At 33.1% G+C, this 23,018-nt stretch overlaps 1 protein-coding gene across 4 annotated transcripts in view; it reads right to left on the bottom strand.

The window, feature by feature from the left end:
- Window positions 1-705: 705 nt before the first annotated feature.
- The window catches only part of TYRP1 (tyrosinase related protein 1), a 268,825-nt gene continuing 246,512 nt past the window's right edge, over window positions 706-23,018 (bottom strand). For 3 of the 4 annotated variants that reach the window (XM_063609865.1, XM_055294556.2, XM_055294555.2), the window contains 5 exons: window positions 20,707-20,911; window positions 16,641-16,808; window positions 14,366-14,545; window positions 9,597-9,743; window positions 7,661-8,763 (listed from right to left, as the gene is read on the bottom strand). In XM_063609865.1, the coding sequence (XP_063465935.1) occupies window positions 8,558-8,763; window positions 9,597-9,743; window positions 14,366-14,545; window positions 16,641-16,808; window positions 20,707-20,911 (906 nt within the window). In that variant the 3' untranslated portion in view covers window positions 7,661-8,557. Of the gene's footprint in view, window positions 817-7,660; window positions 8,764-9,596; window positions 9,744-14,365; window positions 14,546-16,640; window positions 16,809-20,706; window positions 20,912-23,018 lie in introns of those variants that run through there. The other variant, XM_063609867.1, reaches the window with a different exon arrangement.

A 23,018-nucleotide genomic window follows, 5' to 3' on the forward strand; every position in this document is an offset into this window, starting at 1 on the left:
AAAACAGGGATCAAAGGTCATAATATCTGCTATTTACTTTCAATTTTGTTCAGGAAAAATGTTCATAATAATGATATGCACATAGGCATGCATGGAGATAGAGTAAAAAAGCAAATGTGCAAAATATTGACAATTGTTAAATCTAGGTTCAGTGTCCATGGGAGTTTATTTTATTCTTGCAATTTTTCTATAAATTATAATTTTTTCAAGGTAAGTTAAAATAATTTTTTTTAGGCTTCTCTTAGGCTAGTTTTGAAAGCTTTTTTTAAGTGTACATGTATTAAGTTAACCATGATTTCACTATTTGTATTCTCAGCAGCTGAATGCAGCCGATTCCCAGAGCTGGCTAGCCCTTTCGCCCTTGTCACAAATTATCAATGTCTTTGGTACTGGCATAATCATCTATTGTACGCGGAACCGTTTGGGTGATATGCCACTCACTCTTCATTTTGTGGCCTGGAAGGGTTTTATGATCAGTGATCATGATGAAGGGGGATAATGTATACAAGAGAGTTTTAGTCGATAAAGAAGATACGTTTTTGTCATTGTTATTTAGTTGGAAATTTCAGCCATGTGGAGATTATTAGTCACACAAATCCATTTTTACTCAAATGAAAATTTCATTTCTTCTGCTTTCAAGAATGACATGAACATTTTTTAAAACCAGAAAAGGAATAATAGGTGTCTTCACTGTTCATTTCAGTTGGAGGCATTTGATGTTCATAATCAACATTTTGAAATATGTTCAAAGGTGCCATTTTGTGGTAATATTCTATTCAATTTTTAGCAGATATATTGGCAAAAGTCTGAGTAAATCTGAAGACCAGAAAGAAATAACAATGGAGAACTACATTTTACAACATGCCAGAAGCCTGTATGTTGGAGCATAAATAAAAAAGAATGCCAGAGAGTATTTCCATGTGTAATTTACTTATTTAATCAAAGTGCTTAATGACTCTTCTTAGTCATTTTGCTAAGTTTCTATTTGAAAGCCAGGTCCTTTTTTCTTTTTTCCCCAGATTAGAAGTCTAAATACTTCTATATAATAGGAGAACACCTTAAGAATGAACTTCTGCTTTAGGGTTACACATTCTGAAATAAATCATTCTTCACTGGGGTTTCCAGAAGCATTACGTGCTTTTTAAAATTTTTTATTTAAAAAAAGTCAAGGTTGATAAAGAATGACCAAGGTCTCCTGCCCCAGCCTTTCCTATACACAGATGACATTTTTTCATACAACTTTTTCAGCTCTTCAAATTATTTCTCCTAATTTTGCCTCTGTTTTTAAATGTATTTTTATCTTTTTAAAAAATTTAGAGGCATAAGTTTTGATATTCTACCTTGGATGATGAGGACTCAGGTTTTATCATAGCCTTGCTCACCAACATATTTTACTTCATCCTTGCTTACATTTTTCAATTTAGTTATATCATATTTTTGTTATTATTTAATCAATTTCTTTTACTATTTAGATGGAATTTTTGTTGTTTACAGCATACTACATAGTACACTACAATGACTTTCTTTCCTGACACAAATGGCTATTTCCCTAGAATTAATAATTATCCAACTTTTTAATTTGTTTGGTGTTTTCTAATCCTTTTTGGATGAATTCCTCTAACCTAATAGAATTGAATATATCCTTTCAACAAGGTATTTTACTGTCCACACACCTCCAAGGTACTTACTGCCCATACACCAGATGTTTTACATTCCACACACCTCCTGTGGAGATAACGACTTTTATATTCTTCTGTCTCCTTCACTTGACATAAAATGTAGTTTGTGTTCGATCATTTCTTACTTTATGTTAGGTCATTTCCAATAGATAATAATTTTTTTTTTGTGAGTTGCAGACATTATTTAAGCTACCTCAGGTTTGAATCTTTCTTCTCTAACAATGGTGAAATTTAGAACTTTTACATACAAATCATTCAGGGCTACAAGATAGGTCCTAAAGTAAAGGTGTATATTACTGGTATCCCCAGGTATAAGAGAAAGACAATTTATTAGTTGATAATGGTGTGTTTATTTTGCAGAATATTCGTGAATGTGTTTTTTTTTCTCTTTTCTTGTTATAAAAAGCAGAAAAATCAATAGATTTGCCTATTTAAGCATGGAATAATAGAGAATAAACTAGTAAAATTGTAGAATTCTTTAAGGCCTTAGGAACTATTGACCTACTTTTCTTGATTATAGGGTACATTTTTTTCAACAATAGAAACATTTGCATTCCCAGAATATTGATCTCTAGATAATCAGTTTTTTAAAAATTTTGATTTTCTAATTCTCCTCTTCGCCCTGAGATCGTAATTATTATACTTTATTTGCATTGATGTCATTCTTCTCTTCAAACCATTATTACTGTTTTTAATAAGTACTTATCCAAAACTTATTACATGCAAGACATTCCACTAGGCTAAGGATAGAGAACTATACAAAGATTTTGCTCTGTTTTCCCAAAACTTTAAAAATGTACTAAGAAAATAATTATACAATTAATGCGTATCTTATTCAAATCAAAACTCAAATTATTTACTTTTTGAGAGCATTTCGTGTGATACCTTATGTACATAATTACATATTTCCAACCTTTTTTGAGGCTTAAGTTATCTCTGCAAAAATTTCTAATAGATATTAATACTTAATTAATCCTGTATTCTATAGGTTTAGTCAGCAATATTTATTTCTCTAGGAACTTATCAATCTCATCTTCCCATCTTTCTAATAACTGTATTGTGTCTCATTTATATTTCAATTTCATATATGTATGAAATATTTCAGTAAAATGGGTCTGTTCATTCTTCCCCCTTGTAAACATTTACTGTTCACTGCACTAGAATTTGGTGAAACAATGTTAAGTAGCCTAGTTATTCTGATCTTCACGATTATGAGACAACCACATCTTCTTAGTGTTTTGTGCTGTTATATCCTTGCCATATCCTATAATTTCTGCATTATCCTGTATTCCCTCTTACCAAATGAAACGATTTCTGGAGGAATATGAAAGTAAGTTCTTATTAGCTGTACTGTCTTGTACGAATCTGTTCACCTCCACGTAATGCAATTTATTCACCTGAATAATGAAAGAGCCAGACTGGACAATACTCAGATTTATTCCATCTTTATAAGAAAGTTTCAATAGGAAACTTTTGGGAAATATGCTATGCTGAAGGATAAATGAATTTGGCTTAATTTCTACTTTGCTAAAATTCCGTACCACGTTTATTACTCCATAGTTATAAATTAGGAACCAACAAACCAAAGAAAATCTGGGTAAAGTATGGCTCCTAGTGTAATATCTTTATAATATTACAGTAAATATGGTTTTTAAAAATTGTTTGAGAACAAAGGTTTCTTTAAGAACACTCACTTAAATGCAGGAGAATTGAGGGGATTTGTGGGGGCCTCAGTCCTTGATGAATAGGGGCAAAAATAACTGTAATAACAGCCTCAGACATATAAAGGATCATAAGGGACTTTTATTTAAAATTATGTGCCAAAAATTGGATAATATAGAAGAAATTGATGAATTCTTATAAATATACAAGCAGTATGGTTTGGCTCTGTGTCCCCACCCAAATCTCATCTCTGACTGTAATCCACACTTGTCAACGCAGGGACTTGGTAAGAGGTGATTAGATCATAGGGGTGATTTCCCCCAGGCTTTTCTCTTGATAGCGAGTGAGTTCTCAGGAGATCTGATGATTTTTATAAGAGGCTGTTCTCCGTTCGTTTTATCTTTCCTGCTGCCTTGTGAAGAAGGCACTTACTTCTCCTTTGCTTTCTGCCATGATTGTAAGTTACTTGAGCTCCCCCAGCACAGCCATGTGGAACTGTGAGTCAATTAAACTTCTTTCCTTTATAAATTACCTAGTCTCGCGTATTTCTTTATAGCAGTGTGAAAATGAACTAATATAACAATACGCCAAGACTGAATTATGAAGAAAACAAGATCCAGTGACTTGCTATCCACAAGAAACTCACTTTAGATATAAAGATACACAGGCTGAAAGTGACAAGATAGAAAAAGATATTCCAAAATGGTAACAAAAAGAAAGCAGAAATGGCTATATTTATGTCAGGCAAAACAGACTTAAAGTTGAAATTTGTCTCTAGAGATAAAGGTTAATATATGATAAAATGATCAATTCTGTAAGATATAACAATTATAAGTATATACATATTCAATATTAGAGCATCTAAATATATAAAGCAAATATTGACATATCTGAATGGAAAAATTGACAGCAATACAATAATAGTGGTAGACTTCAATATTCCCCTTTTAATAACGGATAAAACATCCAGGCAGAAGATCAATTTGCCAATGTTCCCCTTAATGTGTGGCCTGAGAGTTGTATAAATAGGCCAGGTGTGATTCAGACTTTACCACAAATTTCCTTTTGTGGATTAATGAAGCCCAATAGCTCACTGTTTTCCAACTTGATCAGTTGTATTTGATTTTTCCCTTTATGGGTTGCATTGCACTATTGGCTTATATTTAATTTGAAATTAAAATTCCCTGGTTATTTTGCAAAAACTCCTGCCTCCTTCTACCCTTTAATTTTTCATCATACTTTTTAACTACCGGATTTTCCATTTTTCCCTATTAAAGTTTATCTATTTCATATCAGACTCTGTTCTTGGTTTATAGATACATTTTTTAAATCTATGTTTTCACATTCATATTAGCTCTCTGCTCAACTTGATCTTCCATTGATCAGTTGGTTGTGAAAGTTTTGAGCAGGCTATAGCAAAGGAAAAATACATAGCATTATTGGATATTCATGGACTGAGCTCCAAACAAATGTCTTATAAACAAACCTTGGAACAGTATTTTAATAGCCCCAAACTTATCTTCTCATGTTTTAAAATTATAGGGACTTATAAGTAAGCACTATGTCTGAAATCTGCTTCTGGACATGAAGACAAGATATAACTGAGGGCCAAAAAGGTAATAGCTTTTTATTTTTCATGTGTAGGACATTCAGATATTTTAATGGACTCCACTTAGACTATAAAGCTTAGATCAATTTGTAGCACTCACATGCAACGGGTGCTTATGCAACAAGAAATGGGTGTTTATGCAACAATTTTCTTGTTTGTTATTGTTATGTTCAGTCTTAGTATGTTGTACGTTTCTAGGAATTTATCCATTTCTTATAAGTTATCCAATTGTTGACATATAATTGTTTATAAAAGTTTCTTCTGATCCTTTTGTTTCTTAGGAACACATTTTAATGCTTCCTCTTTCATTTCTGATTTTGAGTCTTCTCTCCTCTTCTTAGTTTAGCTAAGGGTATGTCCATTTTTTTATTTTTTCAAAAAACCCCTTAATTTTCTGAATTTTCTCTCGTTTTATTATTCTGTACTTATTTCTACTCTAATTTTCATTATTTACTTCTTTCTGCTAACTTTGGGCTTAGTTTGTTGTTGTTTTTCTAGTTCTTTGAGGTGTAAAGTAGGTTGTTCATTTGAGATCCTTAGATTTCAATGTAGGCATTTATTGCTACAAAATTCCTTTTTAGTACTTTTGCTAGATCTCATAAGTTTTGGTATGTTGTATTTTTGTTTTCACTTGCCTTGAGATATAATTTAAATTCCTCTATGATTTCCTAACTGAGCCAATGGTTGTTTAAGAGCGTATTGTTTTTTCATCATTGTGAATTTCCCACTTTCTTGCACTACTGATTTCTAATTTTACTCAATTGTGATCTTAAAAGATCTTTGAAGTGACTTTTTTAATTTTGGGGGGACTTGTTTTGAAGTCTGACGTAATTTATCCTGGAGTATGTTCTACCTGTGTTTGAGAAGAACATGTTGCTGAAGTATAAGAATATTCTGCTGCTGTTGAGTGGTATGTAATGTGTATGTCCCTGAAGTCCACCTGGTGTACAGTGTTGTTCAAGTACTCTCTTTCCTTATAGATCTCCTACCTGGATGTTTTATACATTATCGAAAGTGGAATATTGGATTCTACTACTAGTATTGTATTGATGTTAATTTCTCCTTTCAGATCAATATTTGCTTTGTATATTTAAGTGCTCTGATATTGAATATGTATATATTTATAATTGTTATATCTTGTTAAATTGACCCTTTTCACCTCTAGAGGCAGTTTTTGACTTTGTCTATTTTGTCTTACAGGAGAGCCTCCCCTTTTTTTTTTTTTTTTTTTTTTTTTTTTTTTTTTTACCATTTTCAGAATATCCTTTTCCATCTCTTTACTTCCAGCCTGTATGTATTTTTAAATCTAAAGTGAGTATCTTATAGATAGACAGCAAGTCACTGGATCATGTTTTTTGATTCATTCAGCTACCTTAAGCATTCTAATTGGGGTATTAAGCCATTTACATTAAAATAATTACTGATTGCTGAGGACTTACCAACTAACTGCCATTTTGTTAATAGTTTTCTGTTTTGCTCTTGTTTTAATCCTCTCTCTCACAGTCTTCCATTGTTAACTGACATTTCTGTAACAATTTACTCAAAGGTAAGTTTGTATTATACTTATAATTTTAATATTATATAGTATTTATAATATAAGCTGCATTTATTATTTTTATAGATAATGTGTACTTTATCTTATAATTATGATTAGAATTAATGTTTTGAAACAAGACTTCTTCCTCTCTCCCACAATCTATTCCATATTAACTAGTTTCTTAGCTTTTAACCATTCCAAATTATTTCTCATCAACATTTGTCAACAGCACCATCACTACTGTATTTATAAATATACAGCTTGATTATGACTCTCCCTGGTTCCTATTATTTCCAACGGAATTAATTCCAATTATTAAGAATCGCATATAAGACACTCAGGTTTTATTTCCAATTTAGTTTTTTACTCCCCTCCATAAAAACTATACTTTAACCACACTGACCTATTTTATACTTTCAAAAGTTCCATGCTCTTTTAAACTTCTGTGCCCTTGTCCATGCTGTCACTTTTGAATAAAATGCCCTTCTCTGCTTTTATATTTGGTAAATCCATTGGCATTCCTTGAAGCACAAGTCAAACATGACCTTCTCAATTTTACAATTCTTATTTTCTTCTCTCCAAATCTATAGTGCCTTGAAATCTTTGATATCTAGTAGGTGCTTAATAAATGTTTCTGAAATGAGTAATTAGTAAATCTACAAAAATATAAAGTGAGTTATGTAGTTTCATTGATGTTCTATATAAAAAGGCATCTTACATTATACAGTAATTTCTTTGAAAAGCTGTGAGCATACTGTATTTTAACAAATCGCAATGTATTCCAAGAGAATAAATTGAGTAATTCTAGTGTAAAACATCCTATTGTTATATGCATGCTCTTTGATATATTTTATTTGTTTATCTTGTGTATATACAGCCTTAATATTTTTGAATATAGGAAAACCCAGTAACCAATCAGGGATACATAACTTAAACTTGTTTCTGTTTGTAGAATTTAGAATCTCAGTTTAGCCATTTTCTATGTGCATGATTACTATTGTTATTATTTATTTTTACCAATTTTAATTAAAATGTTCACTTATGACCACCTTATACAGTTCTTTGGAAGATTGTTTCATAGCACAAGATCAAAAAGAGAAAATATATTTCATGTTAGAAGGGAAAAAATAGCATTCGTATAGAACTAGATAAAAAAGAAGATCAATGAAATAATACGTTAATATTTTACTTGGAAAATACATAAAAGGCTGATAAATGATAAGAGAATGCTATTTAAGTGAAACACAGTAATTGGAATACTATTTATAGAGCAGTATCAAACATGTTCTCCATATGCCTTCTTCGTGGACCTTTAAAATGTTAGAAGAGAAATTAGTAGATGAAATGTATGGAGAGGTAGTTCCTTTTTCAGTGAATTGAGAGGCAGGGAAACACAGTGGCAAACACAGGCAATATCGATTGTTGCTTAAGAAAGTGAAGATTTTCCCTCTCCAAAGTTTGACAAAGAAAGATGGTGATTTTGTTGTAGCCTTGAACCTGAGACTAAATAGTATATGTTGACTAAATAATATATTTGATTGGTCTTCAAATTGGAACATTAATTTGAAAAAGTTAATCAAAATTTCATAACTACACATAATTTGCTTTAATTAATAACTGTGGTTTTCTTTAAATCTGTTGACAAATATCCGTGAATGGAAATAATGTGTTTATGTTTTAACATTTTAGAAATGCCCATTCATGTATTTTAAGTGGACATTTACTATCAAACATTATTTTCCTTTACAGGTAAACAAAGCACAGTAGTTTACTTATATCTTCACATACTCAACCTTTAAATCATGCCAAAGATCTTCACACTATCCTTAAATATCACGGAGTTTAGTGTCACTCACCATTTTAAATAGAACTGAAAACTCAAACCCATTGAAAAGATTCTGAAAGGGTCTTCCCATCTTTGAAAAGTGTATGCTTGGATCTTTAATTCTAACATATGCTTGTATTAGAAAGAAGGTAACAAAGTGAAAGAAAATACAGTTAATAACTCAATCTATTATATTCAACCAGGTGGTTTTGTGATACTAATGCATAAAAGAGTAGGGGCATTTGTTAGACCACAGACTGATTAGGTTTCCGGAGTTTTTCATATTCTTCAGCATAGCATTGATACTGATCAGTGAGGAGAGGCTGGTTAGCTTCATCCATACTGCGTCTGGCACGAATCAGATAAGAAGCAGTCCCAAAAATGAGTGCAACCAGTAACAAAGAGGCAACTACTGCTATGGCAATTATCTCAGGTACACTAAACTCCCGACCTATTTGGAAAGGATGATAAAAATAAAAAGATAAATATTAAAATAGTTATCACCAAAAAGTGGACACCTGAAATTTAGAAATGTCTATTTTAACAGAAATTCTCATATTTAATTTATTCTGGGCACATGGCCTTGAAGCCACTTCCTGATTTCTTTTAATGAGTGGACCCTATTGGGATAGTCATTGTCATTTCCATTTCATTTTGTGAAAGTGAGAGAATGATGACTCAATGAGTTTGAGTCACTTGCACATGTCACTTGGTTAGTAAGCAATAAAGTTGGCTTTGGAGCCCGGGTATTTTAGAATATAAGTCTTGTACTTTTCCACTATGCCCTACTGCCTTTGTAGGGAAAAAGATTTAAACAAGAAATTTTTGAATTTCAAAATCTCAGAAAAATACCTAGGAGTATCTCACTCCCTTTTCCTTTAAGATAGATAAATGCAGGCAACATGGTATAGTAGAAAAATTGGGGCATATTCCATGGGCCTAAGGTCAAACTCATTCTCTTCCCTCATTAGAAATGTGAACCTGTAACAGTTAACCTATTTAAGCCTCAGCTTCCTGATTTGTGAAATGAAGATTTTCATACACACCCCAAAGCATTGTGAGGATTAAATGAGATAGGGTGCTGTACAGTAAGATCAATATCAGCTTAGTGTGGACTCTCAACAAATATCAAATTCCTTCCCTTATCCTCAAATAAAAATACAAATGAAAGTTTCTAAGTCCAAATGGAAAACATAGCTTCAGAATACCGTGATTACTCTACTTGAAAGATAACACATTTGCTTTTGGAAATTATCACAGTAAAAATACACTTTCAACACTCACTTGGCCATTGAACTTCATAAGTGTATCCCAGGTTGTCTGGAGCAGTAACAAACATTTCTGTGTTGGTGACTGGGGGCCAGAATGGCACCATGTTGTATTGTCTATTATGTCCAATAGGGGCATTTTCCAATGGAAATGTGGATATATCTAAATTATTCCAAAGACAACTTGTTAATAAACATAATAAAATTAATATTCCTATCATTATTGAGTCCTAAAGGCATCCAATATTCAAGGAGAACATGAAAGAATTTTATTCTTATTTTACACTGAATAAAGACATGAAGTTTCACTACAGCAGGATGGGAAATTACATAAAACAGAAAATGCTTTGAATACAGTACCAATATACCACTTAATAAAAAAGAGAGTTTAAAAGCAGGGAAGTTTTAGTATTTCATCATCTATGATGATCTTGAATAATTTCTAAAAATTACATAAAGCAATTTGAATAAAATTCATTAAATGTGTTTTTCAAAGCCAAAGAAAACATAAACCTGTAATTTGCTGTGGAATCAGTTGTAATTTAAATTTGAGATATGGCATATCTATTAGAGGCAGTGCTTGTTTATGAATATTTCTGGTTAATATTTTTTATTTTTTCTGTTAACTTTCAGAGAAATCAATATTAGCTTTATTCCTAGGGCTTTACTCTGTTAGCAAAAAATACTTAAAAGTTTGAATCAAGGTCCTGGAATTCTATTCACTTCCTGATACCTCATGGATATAAACTATGGACATTTATATTATGAATGAGTTTCTATCATCAGGAATAAAAGGAATGAAATCTTTTGTGGCAAAAGATGTTTCTATCTTTTTTTGTTCTATATTTATGTTGGTGCAATTAAACAAACACCAAATAGAATGTCACACACACACAAAAGAAGAGTTAGTTAGAAGTGGGACTGGGCAGACACCAATGGGAACATAAGGCAGTATTAACTGGTGGGGCCTTTAAGAGGTGATTGAATTATGAGAATTCTGCCCTAAAGAATAGATCAATCCACTCATGGATTCATGGGTTAATGGGTTATCATGGGAGAAGAACTGGTAACTTTATCAAGGAGGAGGAGACACTTAAGCTAAGACACAGCCTCTGGACCATGTGACACCCTGTGCTGACTCAGGGACTCTGCAGAAAGTCCCCACCAGTAAGGCTTTCACAGCTGTGGCCCCTCAACTTTGGATTTCTCAGCCTTCATAACTGTAAGAAATAAATTCAGTTTCTTAATTCATTACTCAGTTTCAGGTATTCTGTTATAAGCAACAGAAAACAAACTACGACAGCTAAGTATAAGAAGATTTTCTCTTTGCTATAGATGCAATGCCTTGACAGGTATAGTGATTCCGTGAATCATGGAAGGGTGTTTCAGCATCTGGATTGAAGAAAAATTGATCATAGAAATGCCAAGTAGTGTTGATATTTTTGTGACTTTAAATTTGTTATGTATTAAAGCTAATTAAATATTTATCTGATAAAATCTACCAAGTACCTACTAGTGCCAGACACTGGCCTAGGCATTTAGGCTGTGGCATTGAAAAAAAGAGACAATATTTCTATTCTCAAGTAATTCACATATTAGTGTATTATAAATTCATTCTTTATTAACATGATATTAAGATTAATAATTTAGAAATTTTTTTAAATTCCCCATTTTAGTTTTCTGCTTCACCCTGATTTGACCAGCCTCAGTCCAGTTCAGCTTCAGCTGTGTGATGAAGTTTTGTCCATTAAAATTAGGGGAGAAATAATAGTAAAAATAACAATAGCAATTGGATTGTCATGTAACTTCCCTATGCAAGATCCTCCATGGCCCCCTATCTCTCTTAGAGTTAATTCCAGTATCCTTCAGGCTCTGCCTCCTGTTATCCCTTTGACCTTATTATCTCTCACCATTCTCTCCCCAGACCCTACTCTACTCCAGCCACAGTTGGCTCCCTGTTCCTTTGTCTTAGGACATTCTTCTTCCATAAATCTACACAGTACTTCCTATCCTATTTCCTGATATTATTTGTCTATAGAGACTTCCACCATCTAACATGCTGTATATTTATTTACATATGGTTATTGTCAATTTTATCAACAGGAAGAAAAGTTTCAGGAAGAAAATTTGTTTGTGAATTTTCTATACTATCATATTTCTGGTGCCTTAAATACTGACCAGGAAACAGTAGATTTGAAAATAATATATATGAAAAGACTTAAGTATATGTGTGATTACTTCATTTCTCTCGCAGCTCAAAAAGTAAAGTAGTGATCACTCTTGGAAATGTATAAACTGCTTCTTCTGAAAATACGCTGAACTACTGAGCTGCTATATTTAAAACTTAATTCATATAATTCTTAGTTGAAATAAAAGAGAAGGAATTGAATTGAATGTGTATATAGATCAAAAACGTTAGTAAATAGAAATTAACATGGTAGTAACTAGAGTTTGGATGCTCTCAATTGTACTATTTCATGTCTAATGAAAGGAACCTGTAATGGACATTACTATTTGAGTGACTCTACTTTTCTTTACCTGTAAAGTGTAATTTTTGTTCCTTTCCAAGCCTAATAATTCTATTATTCTGCACTTTGTAAAGAGCTTTCTATATTTTTAAAAACCTTTCAATCATTTTGAAAAAGAATTCCATCCCTCCACTCCTAGATTTATTTTAAACAAGACTTTTGCTTTACAGACAGTTTTATAAATCTTGAATCTTTCTAATTTTTCTTTCTCTTCTTCACAGTTGTTTTATGACACTGCTTTCTAAAACGTATTTGCAGGTACAAGGAATATTTAAGAAGGAGGCTAATTGTTTCAGCTTAGCTTTCATGCAATTTGCAAATGTTTACATTGACCTATCCTATAATTTTATGGCCACATTTTATCAGAAATGTGCTGCAGGGTAGTTTCCTATTTTTTATTTAAGTGCGTACTTCTCTTCCCACTACAATTCAAGTTACTGAGAAACACATATTGCAAACAAAGAAAATGTCAGAAAAAAATGTTCAAAAGGTATTTTCTTGGTTCATCAATGACCTTTAAGTTAAAATCTGCAGAACTTTTAACAACTTGGTATCAATGTGAAATAATTATATTTTCAGCCAAGATACACAAGGTGAAGGAATATCTTTCCTTTCTTTCATAGGTGAAAGAAAACTCCACTTCAGAGACTTGCCAGGTTACTCAATAGTCTCTGTTTCCTCTAAAAAGTTTAGTAACACCCACGGCATTGTGAACAACTGAATAAATACAACTTGAACATTGCCATATAGTTCCCAGAAGTGCATGTTTAACAAAAGTTGGTTTCGTTAATTCCTAAACCTATTAATTTGAGTTTACTCATTATGGTAATAAAAGTAATCTAGTTAAACAGACATAAAGTGGTCATCATGACCGTAAAACAAAGAGAAGGATGTTGTTTTTATAGTATGTAAATTGAACATTTTGGAAAGGTTCGTTGAAGGTGTATGGCTAAAATATTTGCCCTCATACTGTATTTCAAAAGTCACTCGTTTATTGTTTCACTTTTAAAAAAGCTGACAGTGTAAATTATAGATAATTAATTATGGTTGCCATTATGTATATAAATACATATGAAAATGAGATGAAACTCCAATAACTGAACTCATAACTGATTGAAAACTAACTCTGTCTCTGTCAGCCAGGCTAGAATGCAGTGGTGTGATCTTGGCTAACTGCAACCTCTACCTCCTAGGGTCAAGTGATTCTCCTGCCTCAGTCTCCCCAGTAGCTGGGATTACAGGTGCCCACCATCATGCCTGGCTAATTTTTGTATTTTTAGTAGAGACAGGGTTTCACTATGTTGACCAGGCTGGTCTCAAACTTCTGGGCTCAAGTGATCCCCCCGCCTCGGCTTCCCAAAGTGCTGCGATTACAGGCTTATGTGTAAGTTGTTTCTGAAATAATTTTTGATGGAACAAACTATTTTTATCAATTTCATCAATTAATGGTCCTAATTAGGTTGGATTAGAGGACCTTATTGCACACATACACACATAGAAATGAAAGCATGCCTAATGGATATATAAATCAATAGGTAGTTAAGCTACAATATCATGTTTATGTGCATGATGAGCTAAAGGCACAGAAGCCAAAATTTAGAATGCTTTCAACATATGAAAATTTGTGATGTTTTAACCAGTGGAAGCACTTTTATTGTTTGAAAAATAATGCTAGCCTCTCAGCTTCATAGGAAGGCAGAGAAAGAGGCCTTTTAAATAGTATTTTAAAGAATGCATTAAAATGAACTTAAAAGAGATTTCCTATAGTGTGATATAAAAGCCAACATTAACTTTTCAAGTGGAACACAATTTCTATTTGTGAGAGGCCATTAAGTAATAAAAATAAGAACTGTGGACTATGGGTATACAATTTTTAGTCTTTTGGGAGATCAAAGAAGAGCTCTATAAGGTTTTCCTCATTTATATTTAAAAGTAATGAGAATTTATGTTGGAAGATGAGGGTAAGAACAATTTGTGAAACATAGGAGCCATTTTTTCAGAGCAAAAATTAGGAGAGATGATTTGGTTAGTCCCAGCAAATGGTTAAAAATATCATCCTATAATAACTATTTGGAGAGAATTCTTGCCTGCATTTTCAAAGTAGAATTGAATGTCTGGAAGTGACTTGATATTACAGCTATGCTATCCTTATTTTGAAAGTGTTTTTATGTGCTGAGTGCTCAGCTTGAACTGATAACTATGCCATCTAAACAATCCGCTCAGCTGAGCACGCAAAAGGCATATGAAAATGTCTTACCAGCATTGTATCTCCTCAGCCATTCATCAAAGACTGCATCTGTGAAAGTGTGCAGGAGGACAAAAATAGGATCATTTGGAGACAAATGGGTTTGTCCCCCTGTTCCATTCAGGAATAGATGAGCCAAATTGTGAAGGCTTCGAACAGCAGGGTCATACTTTCCTGTGGGATCACTGTAACCTAGACACATAGTAAGGAGGAGAATAGTAAAACTATTGCAAATATCTTACTTTCCCCGTTAATAGCAATGATTATATTGGGAAACAACTTTTCCAAGGCTTGTCAGGCCAATTTTTGCCTTAATATAACAGCACTGCTTCTCTGTACCTATGGTTGATGACATTTGTTTGCTATACCCAGAGCTAGGTTGGTTTTAGGCTAGTGGCGTGAGATTCTAAATGTTGCCTCCAGGTTAAAAATAATGACCTGCCAAGGATACCAGTCAAAATATATAGACACTCTATTTGACAAGGCAGACATTGTTCTACATGGGAATAAAGATAGTGAAAATCTCCAGGTTCTGCTAAAAACTGCTGACACAATTGGGAGAAGAATGCTCTGGTTGTCTTGGAACTTAAGTTGCCAGATGTTACTTCAGCCTCCTACCTTATTTTTGAATGACTGTCAGCATGTTTATTTTTGGAAAACTATTTTTTGTGGGGAAGCTACAATTCCTCAGGGCTTTCTTACCATCTCTGTGCTAGTTTTAAACATTGGGAAAACCTACTGTCAAAACATTTGTACAGCTTTTGATAAATATCTCAATTCCATATATATATACACACATATATATACATACACCCACACACATATATATATATATATATTCCATATATAAGGGAGAAAACAAGGATAGGTATAAGATAGGTCATAAATAAAAATGGAGGGTCTATGATGTAGGATGTCTAACTGGGTTGAAGGACCAGAGGGTTGAGATCAGGGAATGGTTGTGCATTATAAAATGAAATCAGAATTTAAAATATGTTAACCAGTTCTCTCTTCATCTAAGATGAATTGTATAGTTGTAGCCACTTACTTCGTCACCTATGCATTTTTTCAAGCATCATCTATTCCATTGTTATTTGACTCAAAAACGTTTAAAGATTGTTTGTGGTATATATGGAATGTGGCTTGACACTAGTCTTTTTATACATTTTGTCAGGAAATAAGTATAATTGTCTTCTGATTGGGCATTATGAAGACACAATCTGTACATTTTTTTTTAAATTAGTGCTGATGGCCTTAGTTTACAGATTAGCCAAAATATAGTGATTTTTTATTGAATCGTATTCAAATCAGTGCATTCAGGTAGTTATTAAAATGATCAAAAATAGGTTAAAATGGCATATGATTTTGAGACTAAAAGGTGAGATAATTAAAAATAATTATTAGATTTATATACCAAGTATCTCTGATCATAGAGCAGAGAAATGTATTTGCATTTTTTGGGGAGATGGGATGCATTAGACATGAACAATGCTATATTGAAGGTAAAAATTTAACAATAACAAGTTTATAAGATAAAAGTAATTATATTCTTTTGAAGACTTTAAATATATATATTTATATATATATAGCATCATTTGGAGGTATCAAAATTTATTATACAAAGACACTGGATTTCGAAAATTTGAATTTGAACCTATGCTCTGTTAGTAACTAGCTGAATATCTTGTGATAATAATTTTACCTGTTTATACCTCACTTTCCTCAGCTTTAAGATACTTTGTGTGAAATAAGGAAAACCAAGTTAAGCATCAGTAGATGCTAATTTGAACTTGTACAGACTTTTGAAAAAAGTTGCAGGTTAATACTGACCTAAATAAAACATATGCACAAGCAAGGCTTTACTCAGCGTCAGCTAATTGTTTGGAATTATTTTATTATTACTCTATTTTTTAAAAAAAGTAAACTCATTTAATACACTGTCAAAGTCTTGAATATTGTTTGCCAATGCTAGAGACCTTGATATAGTTGCACATATTGGCCAGCTAGGTACCAGAAATTTGAATTTAAATAGCTCTTGGGTGTTTAAGAAATTGGAGCATGATTTCCAAGGGCTTCACCTATAATGAAAAGAGCTTCATGGTTGGACTCTTCTCTTTAAGAAAGTTCCTTTTTCGAGCAGGTGTATCATAATAAACAATCTCATTCACATAAACACACAGGATTAATATACTATTCAAAGACTTCTCAAAGAAACTTGCTTTTGAATAATTAATTCAGTTTACTCTGATAACTAGATCTTTTCAAAATACTGATTTCATTTACTTGCCTTCCACTGTGTTTCGGAAACTGTTTGTAGAGTTGGAATAAAAAGGAGGCGTGTCAAATAAACCAACTTCCAAGCACTGAGCGACATCCTGTGGTTCAGGAAGACGTTGCACCATTGGTCTGGCCACATTTCCAGCTGGATTTCTCCTAATTGGCCCACTCTCAGTGCCTGCAGAAAAAAACGGGATGTGCAAACATTTACACAATGTTTGGAGGTCTTATTGTTGCTCTTTAAAACTGTATACATAGCATGAATATGAAATATAGGTTTTCCTTGGTAGAAAAGAAAATTTAAAAATGCATACTTGGTAGCGATAAAATGAGAAAATCTAAGTTACCATGTCCCACTTCTTTGAATCGAGTAGATATGAGATACACAAAAGTATCTGAAGGAAAAAAAAGAATCATACTAACAGATACAGGTCTTGATATTTGTTAAATCAATATATGCTTCTTTCACAAGAATGTATTAAAATGAAAATTCCATGGAAAATTTTTGAATTTTGCCGAAGATAATCTCATAAACCTAGTTCTACACTAAAATCTATATGTCACATATATGTGATATTTTGTATGCAAATGCTATCTATTTAAACCTTCAGAGAAATAAGGAAAAAGAACCTTGTATTTCTTCGGAAAGTGATACATATGTCAACCAACACACATTTTTCAACTCGTTCAGCAATTAATGTGAGAAATAATGAAACTTTGTGAAGGGCAGTAACAAACAAAGAACTGTGATACTAGGGATAGATAATATGATAGGAGCCTTAAAGAAGAGAGATGGTGGGAGGGAGCAGGGAAAGAGAGAGAGAGATCCTGCCCAGTCAGATCTCCAGAAAGGCTTTATAACCAAACACCGCATGTTCTCACTCATAGGTGGGAATTGAACAATGAGAGCTCATGGACACAGGAAGGGGAACATTACACTCCAGGGACTGTTGTGGGGTTGGGGGAGGGGGGAGGGACAGCATTAGGAGATATACCTAATGCTAAATGACAAGTTAATGGGTGCAGCAAAACAACAGGGCACATGGATACATATGTAACAAACCTGCACATTGTGCACATGTACCCTAAAACCTAAAGTATAATAATAAAAATAAAAAAATAAAATAAAAAATAAAAAAAAAGATTTACAAAAAGCCCCACAGGATTAAGACAAATTTTCATAGGTGAAATAAAAGAAATTTTACAAGACAAACATTTTAAGCAGAGGAAATGGCAAGAGATGATACACTTTCTTCTGTCTGTAACAAAACCCCCTATCTATAACAAAAAAAAGTTTGTATCCCACAGACTTGGCACAGTACATGGCATTTAATAGGTGCTGAAGAGTTGTTTGGTGCCTGTCATTATATGGAAAAGATCATGTTAGCTGGAAAAAAAAAAAAGGGGGGGAAGGGGGCTGTTTGGGAAATAGTTTGCCTGGAGTATGTGCCAGGAGAGTAGTGGACTGTAGGGAAGGAAAGAAGCTAGACCAGAGCTGTATTGTGAAGAAAAATCAAGTATCAAGATAAGAAAGTTATTTGTAATTTATTAGGAAGTGGAGAGAAGTCAAAACCTTAAATGGGTGCGAGGAAAGGTGATTGGTTAGGAGAATTTTGCATCATTCTGTCCCAGTGGTCTCCAGAAAAGAATATATGTGCTGTGGAGGGACAAGCAAAATAATCCACTAATCTGGGGAGAGATAATTTTACAACTTCAACTCATATTCCTTTTCCTTCATTCAGAAAGCCTCCCATGTTCTATGCTCTATAATTAATGTAACAATCAGAACCTGTTAAGTTAGCATAATGACATTTATATAATATGTAACTAAAACATATGCCTCAGTTGGGATTGGAAACTATTTATCGAGTGTACATTATCACCAAAAATTTCCACCATCACTAGCTAAATTATCAATTCAAGCTCGTGTTTTGGGGATTACTGCTCAGGAGGCTATCAATAAATCCCAAGAAACAAATATTCATTACTTGAGTTTCAAAACATTACATTCTAATTTGCCCTCACAGAGTTCCATAGTAGAAAATGCTGATAGTAAAGAAACTAGTTTAAATAAAAAATAAACAAGTTTATTTTTTATTCCAGTGATTCTTAAATTTGTTTGCATATGGACAACCTTTGTCATTGCACCTAACATCCTATGGACCAAAGTCCTGTGGAATTTCCACATAAAAATAAGTGGAAAGTTGCACATGTCTGAAGAAGAAATACATTTGAGAAGTATTGTGAATAAAGAACAGTGTTTTTCTATGTTGATTCAAAGATGGTATTTTGGTGGGTGGAAGAATGTTAGCTGCAATAAAATAATTAACTATTTTCAATCCACCAAGTTTGGTGCATTAATTTTGAATATTGGAGAAATACTATGCAACAGGCATGTGAAGACGTGGGTATGGAATATTTAAAGAAGGTTTTATCTAAAGTTGGAAACGTGTGGATCTCCAGTAAAAGATGATGAATGGAACTACAGAAATGGACAAGATCATTAAAGAAGAAAGGTAATAGAAGAAAGAATTGTTATGAAGACTAAATATGAAGACTATATCAACACGTTTCATACCATATCAGATACATCATATATGTTCAATAAAATGATAGTTTTTCCTTTTCCTTTGCCTTATAAATAAAATGTCTGCTATTTATCTCTTGCAGTGAGACAAGGGATAATCTTAAAAATTTTTTAACCTAAAATAAATATTCTTCAATTTGTCATGAGACTATGTGTCTGAGTTAGGAGACTTGTCATATTAATTGACAAGAAAAATTATGATGAAAAGAAAATCTCTTCCTCTTTCTTCCCCCTCCTGTGCTATGATTGTATTTACTCATTTAAACTGTGTTTTATTTTGGTATCCAATCATCAGAGTGATTGGGAAATGTCTAGAAAACTCTCAGGCCAAAATGCAATGGCCTGGTCAGAAAGAGTACAAACGTTTTGGCACTTGCAGACATCCTGAACCTCAATTTCATTTCTCTGCCACAAGGTGGGACCATGCATTCAGCGTACCAAACAAATACAAATTTATTCTAAGTTTTAAACTTCTACAGAGGAAATTTTCATATATTATCACTTATCTTATTCCTATACATTGCTAAATAATCTAATGGTGAAAATGTATACCTAATTCTTCCTGATTTATTTAGAGTATTTCTTATTTAAGTTCATAAAATAATTTAATGCCTGATGCATAAAATAATATATGTAGAATAAATACGTGGTGATTATAAAAATACAAAAATTCACATAACTCTTATTTTTATATGGAAGAACAATCGAAAGAGCCATACATGCCTGAAGAAGAAAAATAAGATGAGGTAGGGGATGTCTAATAATTAAACCTTGTGTTACTAGCACAGGCACAAATAATAATACGATCCAAAGAAGAGAACAGAAAGCTCAGGAAGAGATCTACATGTGGCAGAAACTTGACCTGTGACAGAGGTGGCATTCAGATCACTGGAGAAAGGATGCTGGGACAACTGATTAGGCGTTCTCTTATTGTGTTCACTTTGGAAGAGCTGGAAAGCAGCTAGGGGGCAGACATCAGTACAATATACTCCTTTTCTGAAAACTGTCCCCCATATCAGCTTTTGTTTTGTAACTTTACAACTGCAAGCATACATTTGGTTTGTTTCTTTTCTTTTTTTTTCTTCCCAGGGCATTTCCAACTTTATGCCTATTTTTCACATTTTCTTAGGAAACATTTTTTGTGAAATTCCAACACGAGACACATGACTACTAAGAAGTGCTAAGAAAACTAAGAGGATTAGTTTATACAACTAGACATTTCCAAAATAAGAAAGTTAGCAAGATATTGACCAAATTACTCAAGAAAGGCAGTGTAAAAATGCGTAGGCACTTTCTGTTTCCCCTGGAGCAACTTATAGAGTGCCTTGAACATTCTAGGTGCTTAATGAATGCCTGGTACACTGTTTCTCTATAATAAAAGTAGATTTTAGTCTGAATTCTCTAGTAGAATGAAGCGCCTTTCAGGCAACATATTTAATCTCTTTATCTAAACAGAAATTCTGACTCCAAGCTATCATTTGCAACTTACTGTTACAAAGTGTCCCCAGGGTATCATAATCTTCCAAGGAGTCACAGACCACTCGCCATTGAGAAAAGACAGAGTTTGGGCTTATTAGAGTGGAATCAAAGTTGCTTCTGGATCCCATCAAGTCATCCGTGCAGATATCACAGACATTTTTCCCCGTCGCAAAATTCCAGTAAGGCAGGGAGAAAGAAGGCTCTTGCAACATTTCCTAGATCACAGAAACCACATTAATATTCTCCGCTCCTGTTTACAATTATTCCTTTCTGTTTGGTCTACTCTCTGACAGTCTTTCTATTAGCTCTCTTCAGACAATAAGGTACTGGTTAGTTTATCAATGGTGTCTGAGGGGCCCAGAGGAGTTAAAACCTTATTTAACAAAGCTGGTAATTTATTACAAGGTGTCATTTAGGCATTAGAGGGAATGAAACTCAACTCATTATGCAGACATTTCTGAAAATGATTTAGAGGGATAAAGGGTCTTCTTTTTCTTTTTTAAGCAGGTAATTACATTTATATTGGTTACATAAAAAATTATCAATAACAACATCCACTTATTGGCATTTCCACCTTCTTCCATTTTCCTGTCTTTAATTCAAGAATCATTAACTCTTAGTCTGGAGCCATATCCAGCCTTAAAATATGTTTTGTGGAGTGCTAGTTTTTGTTTTGCTTCTGTTTTTAAATTTAATTTGAATGACTAGGCATTTAGATTCTGGTGTGGCAACAGGCCAATGGACTCTTTCACAGTGAGCACGGAAGGTGTTTTATTTAGGGATCCCTGCCTTAGAACCTAAACTTTTAAGACTCAGGCTTCTGCCTAAATCTTATACTGATAAAAATGCTAAACAGAAGCAGAGTAAATCTTTCTGCCCATTGTTTTTCAGATCAGAGACCTAGTTTCCATTCAGAGCTGATCTCGCATTTTTAAAAATGCTGGTCTCAAGATCACATGCTTATTTCATTCGGTTCTTTAAAACATACATTTCCTTGTTATTTCTCATTTCTTTGGGGCCTTGAGAAGTTCTATTTATGGTATGGGATTTAAATGTAGGGACTGCAATTGTTTTATCTTATCTCTAAAGCACTCAGTATATTTCTACTTTTTCACTTTAAATCCCTTCCTAGGAAGCATTTTCTTATCCTTGGGTGTTTTAGAGAGCCAAAAGCTTTCCAAGTTATCCCCAGTTATTGGTCTCCAGGGGTTTGTAGTCCTGCTTTAGAAGCCATCATTGTGGTTCACAAAAATTAGTGACAGCTTCCAAGGGATCATTAAGAATCGGTTTGTGGTTCCGCAACTGACATTTGGGAGCCAGAGCATATTCATGTGGCATTTCAACCATGAATTACATTTAAATTGTAATTTGTTTCATCCCTTGTGCTGTTGGGTTTTTAAAATGTAAGTCATAGAGGTTGAAGTTTACACAGGCAAAACTGAAGCTTTTAGATACTTTCCACCTGCCCTTTCATTTTGGTGTGCCCATGAGAAAATGACTTGAAGGCATGAAGACCTGCAGTCAATTACAAATGACAGATTTATCTACCCATAATCTACTAAATGTCTTACTTGCAATCAGAGCTATAAAATATGACGTTCAGAGTATCAGATGAATTCATTTAGTCACTCTCAAACTGCGAATGGATAGTGTATTTTCAAACGAATATTTTATCCTGTATTTTAGTTCATTAATCCTCCCTCTTCTAACCATTTATTTTTTCTCAGAATAATGCTGGCACAGCATTCCGCAAATTAATAGATGAATCTAAACACCTTTCCTTCTTCAGATATTTTTAGCTTAATTTTTATATCTTAACTCGAAGGGGAAGATTCATTGCTGTTATTTCACATAGAAAACAGGTTTACTTTGTGGATTTCCTAGTTGAGATCTAACAACTTAAAATTTTATTTTAAAATTTCAATATTTTTCTCAAGGAACGGAGCAGTTGGTAAAAGAAATAAGAGTAAAGAATCTATGTAACTAGATACTTTAATATGCTTGAAACTTATCTGCTTAGAAAATAAGCATGAAATAACTGATTGAGTTGAGGTTCACTTTGTGCCAAATAGAAAGCCCATGTCTTTTCACTAAAAATATTGCCTGACTGATATAATTATTTTAATATTTTTCAACTTTTTTTCAAATTTTACATATTTTAGGTGTACAACATGGTGCTTTGATGTAAATATACATAGTAAAGTGATTACTATAGCCAAGCAAATTAAAACATCTGTCCTCTTATATAGTGATGTGATATTTTAATAGGTTTTTTCTGTAAGACTCAAAGGGTAGGAAACGTGGAAAAATATAGTTCAATGA

This window comes from Symphalangus syndactylus, chromosome 9 (assembly GCF_028878055.3).
Source record: "Symphalangus syndactylus isolate Jambi chromosome 9, NHGRI_mSymSyn1-v2.1_pri, whole genome shotgun sequence".
Lineage (NCBI taxonomy): Eukaryota > Metazoa > Chordata > Mammalia > Primates > Hylobatidae > Symphalangus > Symphalangus syndactylus.